The sequence below is a fragment of the Lichenostomus cassidix genome, chromosome 2 (genome assembly GCF_008360975.1).
Source record: "Lichenostomus cassidix isolate B80296 chromosome 2, HeHo_3.0, whole genome shotgun sequence".
In the NCBI taxonomy this organism is placed as follows: Eukaryota; Metazoa; Chordata; class Aves; order Passeriformes; family Meliphagidae; genus Lichenostomus; species Lichenostomus cassidix.
Genome location: NC_139482.1, coordinates 99,143,337 through 99,162,263, shown reverse-complemented (window position 1 = coordinate 99,162,263; position 18,927 = coordinate 99,143,337). Strand labels below are relative to the sequence as shown.

At 38.5% G+C, this 18,927-nt stretch overlaps 1 protein-coding gene across 4 annotated transcripts in view; it reads right to left on the bottom strand.

Moving 5' to 3' along the window:
- Positions 1–18,927, bottom strand: part of SPIRE1 (spire type actin nucleation factor 1) — a 124,931-nt gene that overhangs the window by 17,537 nt on the left and 88,467 nt on the right. For 3 of the 4 annotated variants that reach the window (XM_085052496.1, XM_085052499.1, XM_085052498.1), the window contains exons 6-10: positions 17,855–18,019; positions 11,579–11,665; positions 11,072–11,201; positions 7,480–7,521; positions 407–570 (exon numbers count right to left, since the gene is read on the bottom strand). In XM_085052496.1, coding sequence (XP_084908622.1) covers positions 407–570; positions 7,480–7,521; positions 11,072–11,201; positions 11,579–11,665; positions 17,855–18,019 — 588 coding nt within the window. The remainder of the gene's footprint in view (positions 1–406; positions 571–7,479; positions 7,522–11,071; positions 11,202–11,578; positions 11,666–17,854; positions 18,020–18,927) is intronic. The other variant, XM_085052497.1, reaches the window with a different exon arrangement.

Sequence of the window (18,927 nt, the reverse complement as noted above, 5' to 3'; positions counted from 1 at the left end):
GACATTTGCACCAAACTGCAACCCCCCTGGCACAGCTGCTGCTCTTTATTTAGCAGCTGTTATGGTGAGGCTGGCCCCACATCTGAGCCCTTTAGTGACAGCTACAGCACGGGCGCCAGAAGGGTGCAGTGTACTTTCCTAAATTCCCAAAAGCATAATTGCTGCAAACACACTGTGGACAGATACTGGGCATTTAGGAAAGTAAGTAAATACTGCTTTAAGGCCAAAATTACCATTTAACCTTTGAAAAGAATATTTTCCTTTTTGAGGTCTGATCTAGTATTTTTGAAGTTCTTTGGGCTGACAAAGCAGCCATGGAAAATTTGCAAAGTCCCTTCTCATCCGATCAGTTCAGCAAACTAAGACTCAGTTCTGACAAATCAAGAAGCAAGTCCTGATTTTTTACCTCTGAATCCGAGCTGTCAAGTTCAGCCAACGTGGGAGCTTTGAGGAGTCTCTTGCGTTGCACTGTCACTTGTGTGGCCCCGTTCTGCTTTCCTTGTGGTGCTGGGCCACCGTTCACCACAGAGGCATCCACTAATTTTCTTCCAGCCTCTGGCGTTGGCACTTCTACCAAAAGAAACAGAACAGTTGGTGTTTGCACCTAATTATATGCACTTTCCCTTCTCAAATCTTACTGTGAACGCAATGCACACAGAAGGAATAAAATACTGTGATAGTTATATCTGTGCAACTGTTTTACTTCTAGTGATTCGCTGCTTGGAGAATTACAGGCAATGGCTTGCAGTACAGAAGCAGAATGAAAGAATGAAAGCAGTGGAAAAAGCAGAATTGCATAATGCTAAAACCCAACCTCAGACCAACACCAAAAGTTGTGTGTGTTAAACCTGAAAATATTCCTCATTCAATGTATAGTCTGTAATTAACTATACAACAAGGGCCAGAAGAATGCACAACCATATCTGGGCAAGTGGGTTTCCAGTGAATCTGAAGACAATGCCACACAGAAATGAGGAGGTTTAGCATGGAGTAAACCCAGTTTTTCCTGTGAGGACAGAATTGCACTTTATTCTGCAGTATACAGAGAAGGAATGAAAATTAGGTAAATAATGAGCCTTCATCAAACACATGCACAACTCTTAGGCTTGCATGGCCATTTGTATTAAAAACATGTGTGTGAGGTCAGACATTCATGGAACAGCAGAAACATGAGGCTCCAGCTCTATTTTCATCTACATGACTTTTACAAGGATGTAACTCCACTGAGTAAATTACTCAGGATTTCTGCCAGTGTGCAATGAAGATGCATCTTGGATAATGTAAGCTGTGGGTCTGCTGTGCTTAGCCTAGCTTAGCTTTAGACATTAAGATAATGACCTAGCCTTTGGTATTTCAGGAGAGCTTAGAGTTTGGTCTGATAAATCAGTTTTATCCCTGTAAAAGTACAAAGTACAGTATTGCAATCTGAAGAAAATTATGTTGGAAGGACAAGGAAGAGAAGCTTTTAATCTCCCATTTGCATGTATGTCTAAGCATCTGGTCTTTCTGCAAATGTGTTTTTCTACTCACGTAATTATAGGACTCCTTCCCCAGCCTTGTAATAACAAAGTACCTCCAGGTATTTTAAGGCTAGGGTAATGATGAATTATTATTCCCATTTTTATACATCGTGAAAAGAGGCACAGAAGGTCAAGTGACTTGTACCTTAGGGTACTGGGAGGAGTATGACAGAGAAATGATATCACCCAGATATTCACAGTGCCAACAATGTAAGTACTCACACATCATTTGCAGTTACTTACATAGTTGCCCCGGTAAAAACAGACACTGTCACTCCTGCTACACCACCATTTGCATGGATAAAGCATCCTTGCACCAGGTAAATCAAAACTACAGACTACACAAAGCACAGCTACAGTAGTAGGTCTGTTTCACAGCATTCTTGCCACAGCAGCTATTGAAATAAACTAAGAAGAGGAGTAAGTGAAATCAATACATATTTTGAAGAATTATCCAGATTATTAAATGCTGGAAACTGATCTAAAAAGGAGAAGGGGTGCATTATAGCTCCTCTATAAATCATACCTTCAACTAGGAGTATAAGAAAAGGCAATTATTTGGGCTATTAAAGTCATGGTGACATTCCAGGCCCATGAATCTGTGTACTACGGTGTTATTACTGCCTTCAGGTCCTCCCTACAAAGAGCTGCAATCAAAGACTTAGACTCTGTAACCCTTAGTTCCTATCTTCAAAGGCTTTGCTAATGGGTGTCCTGACTACCACAATGGCTTATAGGTCATGGGGTTTTTTTTCTCCTAGATTTCTGTGAGTACAGCATGGGCGTCCCCCACATCAAATGCATTCCTGCTCTAACAGTAGCTCAACGCAATCCCAGAAAGGGACAGCAGGAAAACAAAACCCAAACTGCCTCCCCTCCCTGCTGCCAATGCCATTTCTTGAGATCTCTTAATTAGCTGGCATGTAGTTGATGGAAGAAGTTCTGGGAGTCCCAAATGAGCAAGAGAAAAACCTTTGATTTGTCTTTGGATGGCAGATGGTGGTTCCTGAGCAGGCTGTCCAAGGAAGCAGCCCCAGCACCACCCACACAACAGCCAAAGGTGCTGTTCCTTCTCCCCTAAACCTCCCGGGTGGGGACTCCCCTGTCTGATGGCAGGGAGGGTGAAGAATGAATGAACTGTGAGCACTGCTGGACTCACTGGGAGAATAACCCATGGAAAGACCAACAGCACTGCTCTCCTGCCAAAAAGTAAAACACACAACAGGTCTGGGGAAAGGAAAGAGGGGAACAGCCACCAGACATCCCCTATGGCAGGTATGGGATGTGCTTTCACACCATAAATTGTTTTCTGGTGGTGTTTGTTTGTTTGCTTGTTTTGTTGGTTGTTTTTTTTTTTTCCCTAGGAATTCACACCAAATTCCTTTAGGCCTCAGAAACAGAAATTTCTGGTCCATTTTGAAGGTTATTTATGTAGCCAATCACTATCTATGAAGCCTAAACCAGCTGTTATTTAAAGCCAGGCATATATGTCTTGTTCATATGTATTACTGAGTTGCTCATACATTGGCTCAAATCTTCTTGAAATACTAGAGAAGTTTTAGGTGAATCAAGAAGACAATCCAACATAGATTTGTTTTCAAGGTTTCTTCAGTAGGAAATATTATTTATCACCATTCTTTCCTCTAAACAGAGAAAAAAACAACCAAACAAAAAACAAACAAAAAAACCCCAGGGAGTTTTTACAACTTGCAAGCACTAAAGAATGATAATAAAAAAAGTAAAACTAGAAAGCCATCCAATCTATAAAATCTATTTGGTCAATCAAGCTCAGTTTATCATTCTTGCACCTACAGTAGTGGATACATGTGAATAAATGGATTATCATAATTTAAAGAAAAGGTCATGACATCTGAGTTTCAAAAAACAGATTTCAAGAAAAATACCTTGTTCCAAAATTAAAACCAGAATTTGTTAGCAGACATAGACCAAAAAATGATTACTTTAAGCTATTTTAGTGATCTGTTCAGGCAACAGAAACATTAGCAGGTGACAAATAATTGTACATCCTCGTAAACAAGATAAAAGTATTTAGGATAAACAAGTCAGAAACAACAAATAGACTAAATCTTATAAATATGAACATGACAGAAGAAATCAATGGACAAATCTTTGAAACAAAACCTTAATTTGTTTTTTAAAAATGGACAGTAATTTACAATCTCAAGGCTCATAGAACATTTAAACGTTTTGAAGATGATTCCAACGATATTAAAAAAGGCTTGTGTGAGTAGTAGCCTGGGGTTAAGAATTTATTAGAGAGTCAGACACGCTGAGGGAGTGTCATTTCTCTGTGTTTTCAGGCATCAACTACAACAAACAGTACCTGCAAATTGGATGAATGCATTTGGTTTCTTTTGAGCTTTTCTCTAAGCTGCCATTACAATAGGCAAATGAAAGAAGGCAAGGTCTTGATTTCACTACTTGATCGTTGCATTGGGCTTCCCTGACCAGCCCTATGAAGGGGGAGACAAAAACCCCACCGTAGGATAATATGAAATGTGCCTTTATTTACATGTAAGATTATGTCTCTTGTGAAACAAGGAATTAAGCAGATCACAAATTACATGCAAACCTCAGCAGTCATGTAACCATGTCTGCTTCCTAACCAGCTCTCCTCGGCAAAAACTGACAATAGAAACCTGAATTTTGTTCTATACAGGAAATTTACTCCTCAGGATTACAATTTTTTTACACTGAGTTTAAAAGAAGGCTAAGATGCATTTGCAGAATTAATATAAGTTTGTTTTTGCTGGCTATTATGTTAATAATATATTGGGAAGTATTACGTCATGAGTAAAGGTAACAGAGATGTGTTCCTTTCAGTGGACTTCAGATTTTGAATTCAAACCAGAGACCTAATAAATCAGTCTTCTGCTGAGTTTGCATCACATGTATCACTGTGTTATGTAAACTAAAGACCTGGTGGAGTTCCTTCCTCCCACTAGTCTGAGGCAGAGATAATCTAAAAGTAATAATCCCCATGAAATTAGGTGTTAAATGCTTCAGTTTCCTTTTTCTTCTCTTCCTGCAAACCTCCCACCTCTCCTCTTTTCCCAAAATGTACAAACTGTTTCTGAAATAACTTCAAAGCAGCAATGTGCACAGCTTTGAGGTAAGAATTTGAGTGTTAAGAGTGGGAATGACTGGCTGGTATTTTGAGCTGCATTCAGCACTGCACTGAAATGAAGCTGCTTTTAAGCTATTTTTTTTTTATTAGAGGAAGTGGGCAATGACTGCCCTGGTTATCTGACTGCCCACTGTTATCTGAGTACCTCTCAGGTAACTCATTACAGGTGGCTACCACTGCTCCTTGTATTGTATCAGCAGAAAGAAGCAGTGTAAAAGGAGACCCCAGGAGTCCCTCCTCTCCTCTTCAGAACAGCAGGCAGATATGTGGAGCTGGGCACTCTGACATACCAACTACACCGGCCAGCTGCCAGCAAAAGTCTTCTCAGGATTTTGCATCATCCCCATCACAGGCAGCATGAATAATATAAACCTGCACCCGTCCTTTAGCACTTAGCAGGAAACACTTCTCTTTTTCAGCTGGTTTGTGGGGTTTTTGTGACAGCAATTCCATCAAGCAGAGAGCAATGAAAGCAGTGAAAAAGCAAGTGTGTGCAAACAGTAATGAAAGCACAGTACAGCCTCTCTACCTCTAAAATAATGGAAAAAGTAAAAGCACGCAAAGCAACAGCATCCAAAATTACTGCTTATCTGCTACTATCAATATCCCAACCCATCTAATTTGCTTGTACTGCTCATCTGGTGTCTCACATCTACCTAACTGGAATGTTTTAATCATCCTGAATTTACTTCTAAGGACAGTTTATCAGATCACTCAGTCACGCCATATGATGCTATTTGCTGAGAACCACATGACTTGTAAAAAACAAAACGAATCCCATTTGGGAGATGGATAAAGAAACCAGGAAGAGTTCTTCGGTGGTCAGTCAAAAAGAGCAAATCCAAGTACAGATTGCTAAAGCTACTTCTTCTTTCAAAATAAAAATACTGTGGTTATAAATGAATGGATTACAGAATATGGTTTGGATTTAAACAAATGAGGATGTCTCAGAATTCTTAAAAACAAAAGGCAAAAGAAGAAGCAGACACACATGTAGAAGGACAGATACGAACATTTCCCATCAGCTGGTCACTGGCATATTCAGTTTTATCTTTAAAACTGACAGAACTTTCAACATACCTGAAAGCAGCAATGCTTTTTGAAAACTTAAGTTTGCTGTTTACACTGCTATCTGAGGCCCTGGGGACCCTGCAGCTTTGAGTGGAGTAAAACATGATGCCATGTACATATGTAATTTGAATCCCAGCAGACAGCTGTAGTAGCTGTGCCATACACCATGAGTGTAAGGTTTCACAAAAAGGCTTGAGCTGCATTAACAGCTTGTCACTGCCTCTGACGGGAGAGCCTGTTCCTTCCTCCCTTCCATCCATGCTCATCAGCTGCCCTCTGATCATCTGATCAGATAGTAAACAGGTTTAAATCACTCAAAGAGCAGAAAAACAACCTGGTAAAAAATATTAAAAGTATTTGTCCCTGGGTTACACGAGTTTACCAAGGTCCTCTTGTGAATAAATGAGCAGGACTGGCACAGAGAAGGGGGGAAATCACATGCTTAGAGGGGAGCCTGGGGAGGAGAGGGAACAGCAGGAGTCCCTCCTCCCTTCCCCACAGTGGCAAGCTGTTTCCTTGGCTCAGCCAGAACAGGGAGCCACGTTCACAGGTATGTCACTTGTGAATTGTGTTCCCGTATTACCTAACTTCTGTACTTTTCAGGTTACGGTAATAAAAAACTTCTCTGTGGTCTTTCTAGTTCACACTATGCCAGCATTTCGGTCTGATGATGCCTTTCTGTGTGGAAAATAACCAGAAGAGGCTAAAGGATGCATGGGAAAACTGAGAATGTGAACTCTGCAAAAGTCCCTGATGAGATGTTTCTACATGTAACTCAAAGGAAGGAGGGGAGGTGGTACAAAGAGCATGGATTTATTTGGAGGATTTTTTGGAGTCCCCTAGGGGAAATTAGGTAAGAGCTACCTATCTCCTCCGCCAACAAGCCTTTGAGGTTGATGTTGAATATTTCCAAAATCAATGATGGAATTTTTGGGCCTGAGCATCCTGCAAAGTTAGTGTCTAATGAGAAAAGAGTGAATTTATTTTCTGGCTACTGGGCTGTCTGATATTGCTGTTTCTGAAGGGGACCAGCTTCATACAGTTGCTGCATGGCCTAACTAATGGATCACAAGAGGAAACCTGAAATTTGATATTAGATAGTTGATGGCTCACCTGTTAAATCCTCTGCACCAGCTTTTACCAGCAAACCTTATTTTGCTAACCAGTAAAGAAAGAAGGTTTAGCCTTTTTGTAAGTAAATGTCTTTGATTTCACAGCTCACAAAGCTTTCACTGAAAATACACTGTAGAACTGACAGTTTCTTTCTAGATTAATTTACATAGGTATGTTTCATTAAATCTAGAAAGGTAGATGAGTTCAAAGCTAGTTTCAGAATCATGGTGAGAAATGAAGTACTGCAAAAGGTGGTCAAAAAGTGAGTGCAAAGACATAAAGGTCAGATTTATAAATGAATAAATCTGACTTGAAAGTGACACTGTGTTCAGCAATCGTTTTAAGAGTCCAGAATAGCTCTGGACCACTTTATTTTGGTTATTTATTTAAGCACAATTCCAGCACTCTATTTCAGGTGAAATGCAGATGTTTCCTATACCTAGGCAACCTTTTGTGGCAAGGGAAATGTAAGTATTGAAAACTTATTTATCAGAAGTTTTTATTTTCACTGACCATATCTTAGAAGAATCCCTTCAAGTTTCTTTCTTAAATGGGAATTCAACAAACAGATGGAACAAATTTCACAATAAGCACAATAAGCACGTCAGGTGGTGTAGCACATTTTACCTGACAAGTCAAAACTGTAAGACATGCTAAGAGGCCGCATTGCTGTAAAAAAAGAAACAAAAACAACAAAAAAAGAAAACAGTTCAGCTATTAGAAAAGCAGAGGGAAAACGAAAACAAAAGATTAAGTCCACTTGAGACATTTTGGACTCTCTTGCTTAAATCCAAAATGTGTCAGACATACTACTGCTTTAGTGAAGTAAAGCTCAAAGTCTGAAAACTACAGTAGCATAAATGGGACTTGCAAACAGAGCAATTATTTTACTAGTAAATTAAGATCTTTGGAATTCAATAAATTGAAGATCGAAACAAGAGACAAATACTTAAAAAATTTAATATTTTAAAATAAAATCACCATGAAAGAGAAACAGGTAAAAGGGAAAGAGAGGGGGAGAGGAGAGAAAGAGCTGAAAAAAAATTGAAAGCACAAAGCCACATTTCACACAAGTTTCAGTGACCTGAAATAAAGATACTTCTAATTTTTTTAAGCATAATCTCCAATGATTATAATTAAACTAATAAAGAGAGACACCCAAGCTAAGCTTGAGCAGTAGTTTCCTTGAAGAGGATGGAAAAAAAGGCCAAACAAAATCTGATTTGTGCTGATTTCTGTTCTTTTTAAAAACCCTAGGTGCACTTAGCCTTTAAAATGTACCCGTAATATTATTCTCTTCTTCCTGAGCCTCTGATGATTTTATTGTTAGATAAGAAAGTAGTCAGATGTTCTATATTTCTGGGAAGACCTATCTATATTTCCAATTAAGCAGTGTATTCAGGGAGCAGACCCTCAAAATATTCCTCAACTGAAACCCAATTTTCAGTGCACTAATCCAGATAAGCAGGCCAAGCCCAGTGACAAGAATGTGCAAAAATGCATCAAAACTGAAATCAGCTTACGTGTCTTACTTGACAGGTGATAAACCTGCAAGCTGGTAGGAAGGGCCTGTCAGACACACATACCACTGCCCTAAAAGATGTTTATAAAAAGGTTGTACTGGGACAAGTTTTGCTCATGAGAACAAATCAAAGTAGTGCATGCAGTAGGTGGCTGACTCAGAACTAAATCTGGGAGTCAGGGAATTTTTTCTGTGTTCATTAACTAGACATCATCCATAGATAACAGCCACAGAAACAGTATCTAAATTTCTGTCCAAACTTAGCATAAAGGCAAATACTTCTTAAAGCATGAGTGTTTATCACCTGATGCTGAGTCCTAACAGAACATTGATAAAACCTGCACCTTAAACAAAGTTTTCTCCAAGCTCCATTAGCTCCACTTGCTTGAGTCACAAATCCATGTTTTTAATTAAAAGGACATGTGCCTCAAGGCTGTGTTTGTCTCGATGGCTCATGCTGATGATTTTATGAGGTCATTTGAAAGCTCACTTCAACTCCTCTACTCAAACCTCTCCCTCTGTGAGCCCATTTTTAAAGAAGTTTTAGATTGAGACTGGGCAGGGTAGAGAAGATCTTACCAGTACCATGTGCTGTGCAGAGCAGAGGGACAAAGCCTGTGGCTGCTGGGGAACACATGCCATAGGTACACTCGGATCACAGAGGGGGAACTGCAGGAGCACAGCCCCCTCACCCCAGCAGTCAAGTGTAGTTGTGCTCTTGACTGTATAAGCTGAGCAAAAAGGAGTAACTCTGGGACATGTGAAACATACCTTATGCTCCTGAATATTCCACTGGAATGTGCTATTTTTTTTCTCCTTTTTAATAGCAACAAATATTTCTGTCCAGATGGTGCAAGTGTCCCACATGGTGTTTCTACTTAGATTTATAATCCTTAAGCCTCATTACCTTACATGTTGTTACACTAAATTACATTCAGTGATCATTTAAACTGGATGGCAGATGTATTTGTGCCATGCTGAATGCCACTAACATTACTCTATTCCCAATTCTTCACAAGCACATTCTTTTCTAAAAGGAACTCTGGGCATAACAATCATTCCCATTGTGAGAAAGAACAAAACCTCATATATCAACATAAAGAAAATTATCTTAAAGGCCTTTGGTCGTTTTAGTTCCTCAGGCCAGCAGCTAAGATAGACTTGGAAAAGAGCTTGTATGCATCCCCTTTTACACCTCCATTAGTGTGGCATTTAATCCAATCAATTCCCTGGACTGAAGAGGAATTACCCCAGTTCCAAAACACAAAAATGTAATGCTTTAACAAAAAGTCAAGAATTAGTGGACAACAGGTACCCCTCATTGGAGGTGATGCCTTGAAATCAGTCCAGAAGTCCTAAGCAGTATTATTTCAAAATGAAACCAATTTCAAAATTGGTTTTAGAAACTGTTTACTAACTGGCTTTGATGCCATTTAAATTAGTTAGAAATTGTAAAGATTCATTAGATCAAATTTGCTGCCCCTGAGACAACATGATAGTTCCCAGATGGAGCACATTTAAAACACTGAAACTGAATGTTTGAAAGGAAAGTAAGGAGTTGTTCCACATTTTTGCAAGCTTCTCACATTTGGAAAAAAGTCTAGGCCTGTGAGAAATGTTAAGTGATCCAGCAAATGTAAACTGAATCCAAACCAGAAACTGGAAAGCCCAAAAAACCTATATTCAAAGCCTCGTGCTTTTACAAACGCACCCAAGCATTCCCTAAACTCCATCAAGCACTTCAAAAACAATGCAACAAAGAAAGACTGATGAAATTGTTTTTTTCCAGAGACAATGGGTTGTCACAATCCACTTGAATCTGGACCAGTGCCTTTGAGCACATGTGGCAAGTAACAATATCTTTCCAAAAGCAGTGACAGAGAGCACATACGTGGATTTTTTCACGCTTTTCAGCCATAAGGCTCCACATTTGGTCTTTAAAAATTCTGCTACTTCAGTTTTTCTGATACAGAAGTATCAGAAAAACTGATACTTCTCATAAAGCAATCTAAGTCACTATGTAGGACTGTATTTGTCATGCTTTTGTCATCAGTACCACTGAACTAATGCAAGCTGGTGACTGCTGCATAGCATAGTGTTTATATAATTTCATAGTGGTTTGCTGAATATACACTGCAGAAATGAAATGCTTTGCAGTGCAAGTCTGAATTGTTTTCCCATAAAAAGACTTAAAACCACATTTTCCATAACTTGGAAAAGGAAGCAAAGATTTAGATTCAAAATAAATGCAACAAATTCAGTAAACAAAATACAATGCAATTTTAAATTAAAATGAAGAAGTTCATGATGCTAACAACAGGAAACAAAGAGACTAAATTAATTTAATTAATGTAAAGAATACTTGCAGATAGGCAAGGTATACTGCACTAGAGACATGAAATACCTGTTCCATTCTGAGCAAATCTAACATTGACTGTCATGTGCAGCAAGCAATACATTTCATTTATCTAACACTTACATGAAAAACTTGTATCAAGCCAGACCATTCAGTTTCATATTTTAAAAGATAACTAATCACAAAGATTGCACAGCACTAGAAAAGCCTGTAGGTTCTTTCTTTTCCTGAAGGAATAATTTTATCTTCCGTGACATCTGCACAGATGTGGCTAAAATTGCTGCTTCTTATGTGGGAAGTGTTCTGTGGATGCTGCAGGTAAAAAGTGGCCATGTGCTTACCCAGCCTGCTACGCCTTATCTCATCAGGGGAGACTGGACGTAACTTCCTCTCTGCCTTGATCTCCTCCAGGATCCTTTCATGGAGGCTGCGGGGCCGTGGTGGGGTTGGTTTCAGTTTCCTTGCCGAGGCCTTGGGATACAGACACAATCATATTTACATTAAAAAGTGCTTCCTTGAAAGTAGATTTCACACTTTTGTGGGAAAAAAAAATGTGGAACGCCGTGATATGATTTTACATGCACTCAATTTCAAACCTCAGCATAAATTGAAAGAGGGTTTTATGCATCATGGTTTCCCAGAGATAAAGGGCTGCTGGTAATAACAGCTGTTAATTGGTCTGTGCAACATATTACACACTGTTCTTTTAAGAGATCCTGTACTATATACAGAAGACAATATTTTTGAAAGCCCAGGCAGAAAACAAATATATTTATATATTTGCTGGAACCAAACATATGTTAAAAACCCACTATTCTGTCAGGAATGAAGCCCACTGGATTACATACAGGATTTAATGGAGGTCGGGATCGGATGAAATCCAGGATTATTTCATGGGCACTCTTTTTTAATCGAGGTGGGATGTCACCGTTGACCTGGAAAGGAGAAAGTGAAATATATGTTGCTGTGTTTCACATTTGTATTCATGCACATGAGATCAACTGAAAACTCACAACAACCCTGTCAGAGCTTGCAGTGTTCTGACACCTGTGCCAGACCTAAAACCTCACAAGTCCTGAGCAGAGCAACAATCCATATGCAGAGCACAGCCAAGCAAAAAACGTACGTAGTGGCTTTTCAGCTCCGCTGATAGCCGCAAAATAACTCCAACTGCAGCAGCTTTAAGCCAAAATATTTAGGATTTTGAAGTGATATCAAACAGCAAGGCTGCAATTGTGTCTATGTGAGAAGTACCTTTTCTCACTGCAAATCACATATTTCTGTAGAAGAGGGGCTGGGTGAGGGTTGTTTGCTCTTTTGTTTGGTTTTCTCCAGAGACACAGACATTTCTTTCTCTGATACCTCATTTAGACATAAGACCATATATAAGACATCAGAGGGAAGAGTCATCAATTCACTACAGGATTTAAAGAAGGCAATGGAAGTTTACCTGTCATATGAAGAATGTACAAATTGTACATTGGGATTAAGTGTATGGATTTGCTTAAAAAAAATACCTATCGGGTTCAGTCTTCATAGAGCACAGTGCCCAAGAACTCTGACAGGGATGAGAGATCACCCCATGCCATATATCCTTCTGGCACCTCCTGTTACTACCCAGTAGCTGGCTATCCGCCCTGTCCTCCAATTTCACAGAAATTCTCATGACTCTGTATTGCTTAGACCAAGTGTCCCAAATTTCAGCACTTCTTTTTTCTTTTTAAAAGGTGAGTTGCCTCTTTTTTTTGTGGGACTCTATTAATACAAACTCTGTAGCCAGAAAACATATGTAAAGACACGTGTCTGGTTGGCTAAATCACATGGCCTTTTGCTAACCAGAAGGATTGCTGCCATCACAAAAAGGGGTTTAAATATCCACAAGGTCACCTGAATATGGTCCCTATTTGAACTTCACCAATGCCATGCAGTTTCCATACAAGGTCTGCTCACCTCAGACATGCCCTGTTTCCAGGCTGACAGCCTCTCAGAGAAGATTCATCTCTTTCCCTCTAAGAAATCAGATGCAGAGTCCCTCCTGGGGAGCATTTCACTGCTTTCCTGAGGACTCTTCCTAGACATATCCTATGCCAGACATAGTCTAAACTCTATTTGTTCCACCCTCCTCAGTTTCCTAAGAGTGAATTTCATGTTGCTTGGCGAAGAATACCAAGCTGCTAAACTCTGCAACATACATCATCTTCTTAAAAATAGTGCAGAAAAATTAAAATGGAAAAGGTTTGTACTAAGCCATGACTTGACATTTCCTGATGAGGAGATAACTATTTTAAGGGGTGTGATTGATTTCTTCTTTCTTGTTCAAAGACTGAGCAATTTTTTGAGGCCAGCATGCCCTGGAAGATTGTTAATAAAATGAAAAGTCTCTCCTCCCTGAGCTACTGCTCATCAGATGTCAAAGTTGATAGCTGAAGTTGAGAATTATTACCATCAGAACAGCCGTTTTGTAAACTGATAATCTCTGTCTGAGCCTTGGGGAACAACCCTCTGCATGACAATAGTCAATAAATAATACATGGCTTTGAGCCTTTCACCTTAGGGCACTCTAGGCCCTGACTTAATGCCACCAGGGTACAATTAGTATCAGTATTACCATCTGATTGGAAAAGGAGAAATGTAGGATTTGCTTAAGTGATTTTCCACAGGATACATGGGGAGCTGGTGGCAAGGCAAGTGGATGTTTCACAGCCAACAAGCCAAGAGCAGGAGCACTAGTAGCAGAATCCACCTTCTCATACTTGGTGCCCAAACAAGATACTGACATGGAAGATACTGAAAGGAAACTTTTATCCTCCCTGTTCACACCAGATCTATTTATTTACTCAAACTAACTCCCTCTGTAGTGAGCAACTTCAAACGCATCCTTTACTTTTACTTAATTAAAATTCATGGCTCTTGATTAAAGTCTAAATCAGAGACATTGCACAGATGCAGCCATGACACATAGACAGGAAAAAAACCACCAAGGAACAAATTTACCTTTTTTTTCTCTCCACATACCAGGCTGGCCCAAACTACAAACCAGTATTTGAATAAATACCTCAAAACACTATAAAACTATCCTAAGTCTTCATGTATGTAAAACAGCTTTTGTACAACAGTATGCATTAAAACTGGTGGTGTGAAGAAAGCTTAACCAATGATTATAAAAATCAAACATAAATGTAGAGATCTAAACAGCTAAAGCACAGAAAAATTAGCATGAAATCATCTACTCAACAACCTGTTACCATCACATTTTAATATACAAATATGGATTTGCAATTTTTAAAAAAATGGTACTTAGTTACCTTTGGCTGAAGCCCAAAGCTTTAAAAATGATGATCCCAAAGAAGAAATACATTGCTGATAACTTCCATAAAAAATAACATCACTTATCAATGACATTCAATTATTGCAGTCATTTGTTTCCCTATAAAAGGTGTCATCAATAAGTAGGAGAGTGCTATCTTTAAATTAAAGTCAATAGGACACTGACATTGTTTTTTACTATCTAGAAATTTTAATTTAAAAGGAAATTGCATGGACACTGAAATAGACACAGGGGACACACTACATCATTTCCAGAACAGCTCACAATAAAGTTCTGTGGTGAATTAAAGTATTTTAAGTAGATATCTATTTACCACCTTGCATTATGCAGACAGTATAACGTTTAAAATGAAAAGCACAGTTCCCCTGCTGAAAGCAACTCACCAACACCAAGTCAGGACTGTGTGTAAGAGAACAAGAGATTCTACAATGCCCAGTTGGACAAACTGGTCAAAGTCCTTTGCTCACATTCTCTATGTCCTGCTTCAAGCATGTGAAATCTTGCTTATGAAAATACTGTCCATGCACAGCTGTTACTGCAATTAACCTAAGTACTGTAAGATGCTAAATACTGCAAAGAAATAAATTTTAAAAAGCCAAAACCAAAAAAACCAACCAAAAAACCCCATGGCCCCGGATTCTCAGGTTAGACATTCAAATTACTCAGTATTTTTGATAATAATGGCTTCAAATATGTTCAAATATATGTTCAAATTCCCCTTCTGCAACACAGCCAAGATAATACCACTGCATGACAGGTACTTGAATATGAAGACAAGAGTGCTGCTACCTATGATAAAATGTAACTGTTATGTAACATACTGCTGAGTTTGGATAGGGCACAAAAGGTACCTGCAGGCATGTATTGAGTAAGAGATATCAGCTACTGTTCAGTAAGCACTCCTCATAAAATAGAGTGAACAGTGACTATCTTGGAGGGGGGAGATGGGCAGAAAAGAGATGGGGAAAGCTAATTTGTGAAGCATTGTGAAATTAAAAACTGTAGCTCAACACATATGAATGATAAAGAAAAATTAAGCCTGCAAGAGTAATTTAATTCCTAAATTTCTCCATTTCCAGGTGTTGACCCTACCAATGTTCACAGCTTCTAGCTTTTGTGGGAATAAGTGCTCCATAGGCAAAGAAAGCTATTAAATATCTCTAAGGTAGATACTTAAAGATTATGAAATTCTAGAATGGAAGCTATCTTGCTCCCACAACAATTGCAGAAATGAGGACTCTTGCCTCAGGATAGAGCGATGACAAATCTGAAATTATTTTCAGATGTACTGAAATAGAAATGCCAACGTCACTGAAACAAATGAAACCAGTTATTTACCAAAAGCCCAGAATTTGACATTTTACATCTTTGAAACATTTTGAATATTTGCACTTAACAATGGGTGAGAACAAGCAGCTCCAGTTACTGCTGTCTGTTAGCACAACAGTCTGAAACACCAAAATATGGCCTAACAGGAACATCTGTTCCTTCCTTTATTTCTGCTCAGAGTACTGAGCAGTCAGGGACAGATCAAGCTACTCTTTTAAACACAACATCACATTAATAAAAAGAGCAGTAAACACTTCACGTTGCAATTCATTTACTTAAAAAATTACTACTTAAAAAATTTATTTAACCTCTTGTTATCATTAGTAGGATACATGTTCTCACAAGCTACCAAGTCTAAAACTACTACCCATAAATTTGAAGCAAAAATTACTTTTCTGATAAATTTTGCTGAACATCCATTTTGAATGATACCAAGAAACAAAATCCATCTTTTCTAGACTGCCTTAAAATCCAGATTTAGGATTCATGTCCTTTTCTCCTCTACTCAAGATCCACGAGGGTTTCCACTGATGGGAATCCACATAATCAGTTTCAACCCATGATAGTTAGCTAGAAGATGCTCTATCTATGCCATATAACTAAACTTGTAATTCTGTGTGAATCCTTCAGGCTCCACACATTCCATGTCAAGCTGCACTCTTATTATTGAACATGCTTTGCACAATCTTCAAGCAGACTCTGCAGCAGGATCCAAGTTACTGAATTTAAAGTTTCCAATAAGAAAGAAGTGATTTTTTCTAACAAAATGGCATCATCAGTGGTCAGACTAAGCTAGAAATTGCATCACAGATAGCCCTACAGGTACAATACCTGCAGCTGATTGTAATCCCAATTCATGTTTCTGCCCAGAGTTCACTTTGGAGAATCTATCAAGACAAGATAGCAGGCCAAAAATAGATGCTTGCAGGGATTTTGTACAGAGCCAGAGTCTGGATGAGCAGAGCAGCAGCTGTGCCCCCAAGATGTACCACATAATGAAGGAAATCTCTTCTGAAGAGGCAGGAGCTTGCTTAGCAGAAGATGAATTAAAAGCTAGTCTGACAAAAGCAAAATTAGATGACCCAGGGGTTCCCATTCAAACAAAACTACTGTCCTGATTGCATACAGTAATTAAGGTCCTGAGGGGACTGTTCCTCTTTTGCAGTGGGTAGAAGGAACATTTAGCACAGTTCTCTGAATTGTTAGGGGAAATAGAGATAACATCATTACCTGGGTATGTATTTTACCCTATTGATTTAACATTTAGGCAACATCTGCTGCAGAAAATAAATACAATCGGATAGTCTAAATCCAGATCTTGATTAGAAAAGTACTTTCAGCTCAAACATAAAAAGCATTTATACTACACATTTTCTGTCTTTCTCATCTGTCTCCCCTGTCCCCCACCCTCCCCTCTGATTTTTTTTCTGGTGGAAATACAGCTTTCTCAATAACAAAAATTGTATGAGAATTTGTCAGGAAAGCAAATGCATCTGAACACTGAATATTCTAAAACAATGCTTCCATTGTATCTAATGACAGGTGAAGGTAAGTAAGTGTAAAGTATAAATATTGATATTGACCAAATGCATGCCTCTGACAAAGGGATTTAAAATGTCCTACTAGGGATAAGACACCCTTCAGATCAGTTGCTAGATGATCAGGAAGAACATCTTAATGTTGGAAAAAAATGTAACTCTGAAGGACAAAAAGAATAGGGAGACACCAGTAAATATCAGATGGGTTCTGATAAAAAGAGTGCCTCAAGTCAATTTTACGATCAACTTTATGAGGATGTAGAAGGAGGAGACCCATGAACACTCTCCAGCTTGCTCTGGCATATTGTTTTGACTTGAAAGCAACAATAGAATATGCTGAAAATAACTGAGCTCAACTTCTACAAATGGAAGATTTAAATTTTTTACATCGATTATTCCTTGAAAATTCTTAACAGATTATAGTAACGTGAGTTTCCAAACACTGTGATACAGGCAGTTTTCAACCACTGTAGGTTTTCCTTTCCCATCACAGTATCAGTCATGGTATCACTTTACATTCTAGAATTCCAAAAACTATGTGGTAGCTCAAGATAAATGTTCTCTGCAATAAGAAAAGTCTAAAGCAATTTCTCAGTGGAAAGCATGACAGGACTTTTGAGACGACTTTTAAAGTTATCACAAATGCATCACAAGTGATTTGTTCAAGCTTATGATATGTAGGCATGTCTTTCAGAATTTTAAATGCCTGCCACATGGAAAGCAAAGTACACAACATCTGTTGGTTTCATGTTCTCTCCCTCAATGCAAATTAATGTGCAAATTAATGATGCCATATAAACCCCATGAACATTAGTACCTATATGAAATAATAATTTCAAGATTTTCAGAAAAAAAAAGACAAAAAGAAGACAAAAAAAAGGAAAATAACATTTCAGATTTGACAAACTGCAGCAATTCTCTTGACTTACCATGACCTTCCTTAAGGTATAGCGTTTGGATCTAATATCATCCATCAGCATCTCATAGGGTGTGAGTTGATACTCTATTGGGAGTGGGTTGTACTGACGCTCTTGAACTTTCTTAAGTTTAACACCATTCCGTAAATCTCTCATCACTTGCACCCAAAAACGAGCCTGAAGACAAAAGAGTCAGAAATTTCATTTCATACCTTACCCTTGAATACCACCTCACATTAAACCAAAGCTGTTAATTTTCCTTCTATAACACCACCAAATATTTACAGCTGTACTATTTTATTTTTAACACATCAACCAAACCCCATTTTATTCTATATAAGCTTATTTTTAACACTCATGAACATAAAAAAACTTGTGGTGACTCAGCAGGGCTGCTGGGTCTCACCTCAAGTATGGAAAGAGGATCTGAAATTCTCACACCTTACATCTATATTCCCACTTCAAGTATACTGCAAGCCCATATTCAAAGGTTTTAGTCTTATAGCTAATACTATGTGAATTAAAACAGTGATTGAATCGGAAACTATATTGCCCAGGACCTTCTTGCAAAATTTCCCAAAAGTTGCTCTTCAAATAGAAATTTTGGAATGGACTCCAAGTCCTAAGATCTTGCAATATCCTCTCAGTAGTCAACTTCTCTTGCTCTGCCTGTAAGAGCACTAACACCTCCCTCTCATTTTCTGTGAAGCAGAATGAACAGGTGGTGGATAGAAGATTGGGAAACTGAAATCAAGTATTTTTTTAAGAATCTCATAATATTCCTCTATGAACTGACAAGAACAGTACCTAAAAAAATAAAATAAGCTACTTCCTTCTTAAGAGTTTCCCTGTAGCCCTTTTCTTTCATCTCTGGAGAAATTCAGCTGGTGGCTCTGTCTACTGCCTGACTGCCCTTTTGAAGGGCAGTCAGCATGGTACCTGCCTAAATGTCCAGTCTTTTTAAACTGCAAAAGCTTCTCCATGAGAACAGTCTAAGGAAAAATGTGTTGCTTGGTTACTTGTATTGTTTCATTTGTCTGCAAAGGGAAGTTGAGACTTCATTTAGTTTTAACTTGTTGTGACTT